Source organism: Saccostrea cucullata, unplaced genomic scaffold (assembly GCF_032062105.1).
Source record: "Saccostrea cucullata isolate Sc308-1 unplaced genomic scaffold, CSIRO_AGI_Scuc_v1 ctg328, whole genome shotgun sequence".
NCBI classification, from domain to species: Eukaryota; Metazoa; Mollusca; class Bivalvia; order Ostreida; family Ostreidae; genus Saccostrea; species Saccostrea cuccullata.
The window spans coordinates 214,771-218,303 of record NW_026923817.1 but is presented as its reverse complement, the minus strand read 5'-3'; the positions used below and the strand labels follow the sequence as shown (position 1 = coordinate 218,303).

Sequence of the window (3,533 nt, the reverse complement as noted above, 5' to 3'; positions counted from 1 at the left end):
AGAACGCCGTGATATCAAAATATTATCCTCTGGTAGAACGCAATACTGCCAATCAACTTGATCAATAAAAATGGATTCGTAAATTTTCATACCTTTTGATTATTTACCTGCAAGAAAATGTGTTTGTGAACACTGATGCCCCCGTATGCATGACAGTTTATGGCGAGGGTGGAACTTTCTCAAATGCAAGTCAAACTCCAAAGGTCAACCTCAAAAGGTCAAAATTGTTAATATCCAAAAGGAGGATTGTTACAAGGAGTGCACTTGTAAATATAATATAATAGCCTTAGTGCTAACTGTTCAAAAGTTATGGCCAAGGTTAATTTTTTTAAGTGGGTCAAACTCTTAGGTCAAGGTCAAGAGGTAAAAACTAATTAAACCCATTGGTAAGCGTTGTCACAATGAATAAGTATGTGGAGTATGAAAGCCCTAGAACCAACTGTTCAAGAGTTATGACAAACGTTAAAGTGTGGTAATTTTTGTAAAAGTCTGTTAAACTCCATCCAAAATTTATGAGCAAAGTTAAAGTTTTTGCGGACAGACAGACATACGGACAGACGGGGAAAAAATATAAAACCCCAAATTTTCGAATACTGGAGCATAAAAATCACAGTTGACATACGAAATAAGCTTGAGTTCTTCAATGACAATATCAACGTAGCGTTTGTAGCAATCTAACTGTTAGAATTTCAATGTGTAGTGATTGTGCTCCTTTATAAGCCAGCTTGGTTTTTTTTTTACTTTCATGAAAGTGGCTTCGGAAAAGAAAGACATAGGGTATATGAAAAAAAATATCCATTGAATTAAATCCGCCAGAGATAGGGGTTAATATAAAATAAATTTATTACGATCTCATATTAAAGGTATTTCCGTTTAATTTAATTTATTTGGCGAATAACCATGTATATATTGTCCGTCACGTCTAGTACCCTAAATAGTGACAAGATTCAAGACAAAAGCCGTCAACGTTTAAGAAACATCGAAAGATGACATGGTTGTATTTTTACCGGACTGACTTCCAATTTACGTTAATGCGCTGTTAATTTGTAATACAAGTACATATGTAAGATTATTTTTAGTCTCAAACAACAGTATAGTATATCAACCACAAGATTCTACCGTCCATCTGTCTGTGTGTCTGTCTGAAATCCCCGAATTTCCCCCTTTACTATTTTGGGGATTTCATATTTTAAGAAAGAATATCTCTTATCAAATTTCTTTATTTGAAAAAAAAATGTCCGGGATTTGTTAAATAAAGTTGTAATTTTCGATCTGGGAATTTAAAGCATTTAAATTAAAGATGTTGATATACCGGTACACATGTATAAATATATACAAGTACTAGTATTCTGTTGTAAAGGAGGTCAGTATATGACCTATTCTTTATAAGTGTAAAATGTAAATACAATAATTGTATTATAACATCCACTTTATACATACCACTTTATATAGTCGTATTAAAAGGGAAGTGAGCAACAGGGAAGCATTTTAACGGAATTCAAAACGGATTCAAAATTTAAAAAGAAATGCGACATGTACTTCCTCGATAACGTTTACAGGCATTATTAAACAGCAAAATTACCCATTGCACCAACGAGTACGTGTTACCCCTAATTACAGATTTCCATTTAAAATTTGCAGTTGTTTACGACAGTGGCTTCAATGACATTTCCGTAATAGTTAAGTACTTGTTACGTTTGTTGGACTCCGCAACAAATATAACGGATTTAGAGATGGAACATTTTCCAGATTGTCTTTTCTTGATGGCTTTTATACAGTTGTGCGTGATTTGTTCCATCTTTGCCACTCAGCTGTACCTGTTGACGGTGGTTGCCAGTAGACACGTCCACTCGGCACCGTGGATTTCGGTGTCCGTGGCGGGAATTCATTACACCCTGTATTATGGATATATTCTGTTTTGCCTGTTGAGAAAAGACCCTGCCAAATGTACGGACTTTTATATCCCCAATCTATTATGCACTGCATGGACGTTAACTTTACTTTTTGTAGTCAACAGGGAGGAATTTAATAGTGTAAACAATATAATTGCTGTAATTTTTGTAAGTTTTTCAACCATATGTATAGTTTTGAAATACTATAGTATGGGTGAATCTAACGGAAGACTTGAACATTCTGGACTGTTTTGTCGATCAGCACGAGATATGTTGCCGATCTTTGCCCAGGAATTCTTTACATTGTATCTCCCATTAATAGTTATTGGGCTCGTTCAACGAAATGGTAATATGGGTTTAAACTAAATATATTATATAAACAATGCAATGCCAGCCATTGTCGAAAATCAGATTACTATTAAATTCAATGACTTTAAAGGTTAACGTAACTAGCTTAATTTTCAACCGATCGATATTGAAATAAACTATGTAAAAAAGAAAAACTCAAAGATACGTATTGCATGTACATAATTTAAATTTTCTTCTAGATAATTTGCGGTAAACTACTATCTATTAGCAATTGGTATTATTAAACGATAATGTGGAATTAATTAATGCACAAATCTAACCAACTTTCTGGATTTCTTTTAGATGCTTGTCCATCCTGTGACGAGATCAGACAATGGGAAAAGATACAATCAGGTCTCTTCAGACTATATTCGTGTGTGTTGTTGATTTTAAGACCACTTCAGGTACATTACATGGCAACTCTGGACTACCGGTACTTTGACATAATTCTTATCTATGTCAATCTTATAGTATTTGTTTATGTTTATGTAAAAAGTTTAAAATTTACTTATATCTGCAAAGACAGGCAGTGCAATGGTTATTCGAGAGATATTCGGTATAGTGATTTCTTAATTATAGTGGATACTTAATTATACAAATTAGGTGTTATAAAAACAACATTTACAACATGTTTAAATGTGCAATAAATTTTATTAAATGCATTTTCTAGCTGTATTTTATTTACATATGTATAATATTGGGATCCAATTCTTTAGTTGTTGTTAAAATAATGCAGCAAACACCCGAAAAGTAGGAGATTAAAATATATATCAAACTAAACAATTTCATACGTTTTTCTGTCAGTTTTTTCTCTAGAAGTATCAGGTGAAAAAGTAATAGAAGTGAAAATTTTATTGAAACTTTACATAAACATTCATATAAAATGACGAAATGGGCACTACCGGGGGGTACATTTTCTTTAAAAGCTGACTTACTTTTATGTTTTAATTAAAAAAAAAAACTTCAAATGAGAGAAAGGAAACACATCCTGTCGCCATCAACTCGTCAACTAGATTTATATCGACGATGTATTATCACTTAACAATAGTTACTTTCAATCATTCATTTGTGTGAGTTTCATATTTGTCAGTGAACTTTAAATGAAAGACATCACAGAGTCTGCAACATTTGTTCTACATATTTCGATGTTTTCGTTAAGGGCCAAATAGCACCAACATTGTATGACAAACGAGATGACGTCAGCTTTACTATCGTCAACTTTTCTTCTTCATGTAGGAAGATCCCTCTATCGTCTGTACTTGGGTTTACATCCCCCAATTTATTCAGTACTTA

General features: G+C 33.0%; 1 protein-coding gene across 2 annotated transcripts; it reads left to right on the top strand.

The window, feature by feature from the left end:
• Positions 1-1,462: 1,462 nt before the first annotated feature.
• On the top strand, positions 1,463-2,845 carry LOC134264957 (uncharacterized). 2 transcript variants are annotated; one of them, XR_009991658.1, is made up of 3 exons: positions 1,467-1,673; positions 1,732-2,238; positions 2,544-2,829. XR_009991658.1 is itself a non-coding variant. In XM_062747196.1 (2 exons), the coding sequence occupies exons 1-2, from the start codon at positions 1,734-1,736 to the stop codon at positions 2,828-2,830; spliced, it is 792 nt and encodes a 263-aa protein (XP_062603180.1). In that variant the 5' UTR covers positions 1,463-1,733; the 3' UTR covers positions 2,831-2,845. The 2 variants fall into 2 exon arrangements, 1 of the variants encoding a protein (XP_062603180.1); XM_062747196.1 differs by having other exon boundaries at positions 1,463-2,238; positions 2,544-2,845.
• The last annotated feature ends 688 nt before the right edge of the window (positions 2,846-3,533 follow it).

Excerpts from the sequence above, each read along its gene's own strand:
- LOC134264957 (XM_062747196.1), top strand. The coding sequence starts at position 1,734 with ATGGAACATTTTCCAGATTGTCTTTTCTTGATGGCTTTTATACAGTTG. Across the intron at positions 2,239-2,543 it reads TGGGCTCGTTCAACGAAATG|ATGCTTGTCCATCCTGTGAC; the intron begins GTAATATGGGTT and ends GATTTCTTTTAG.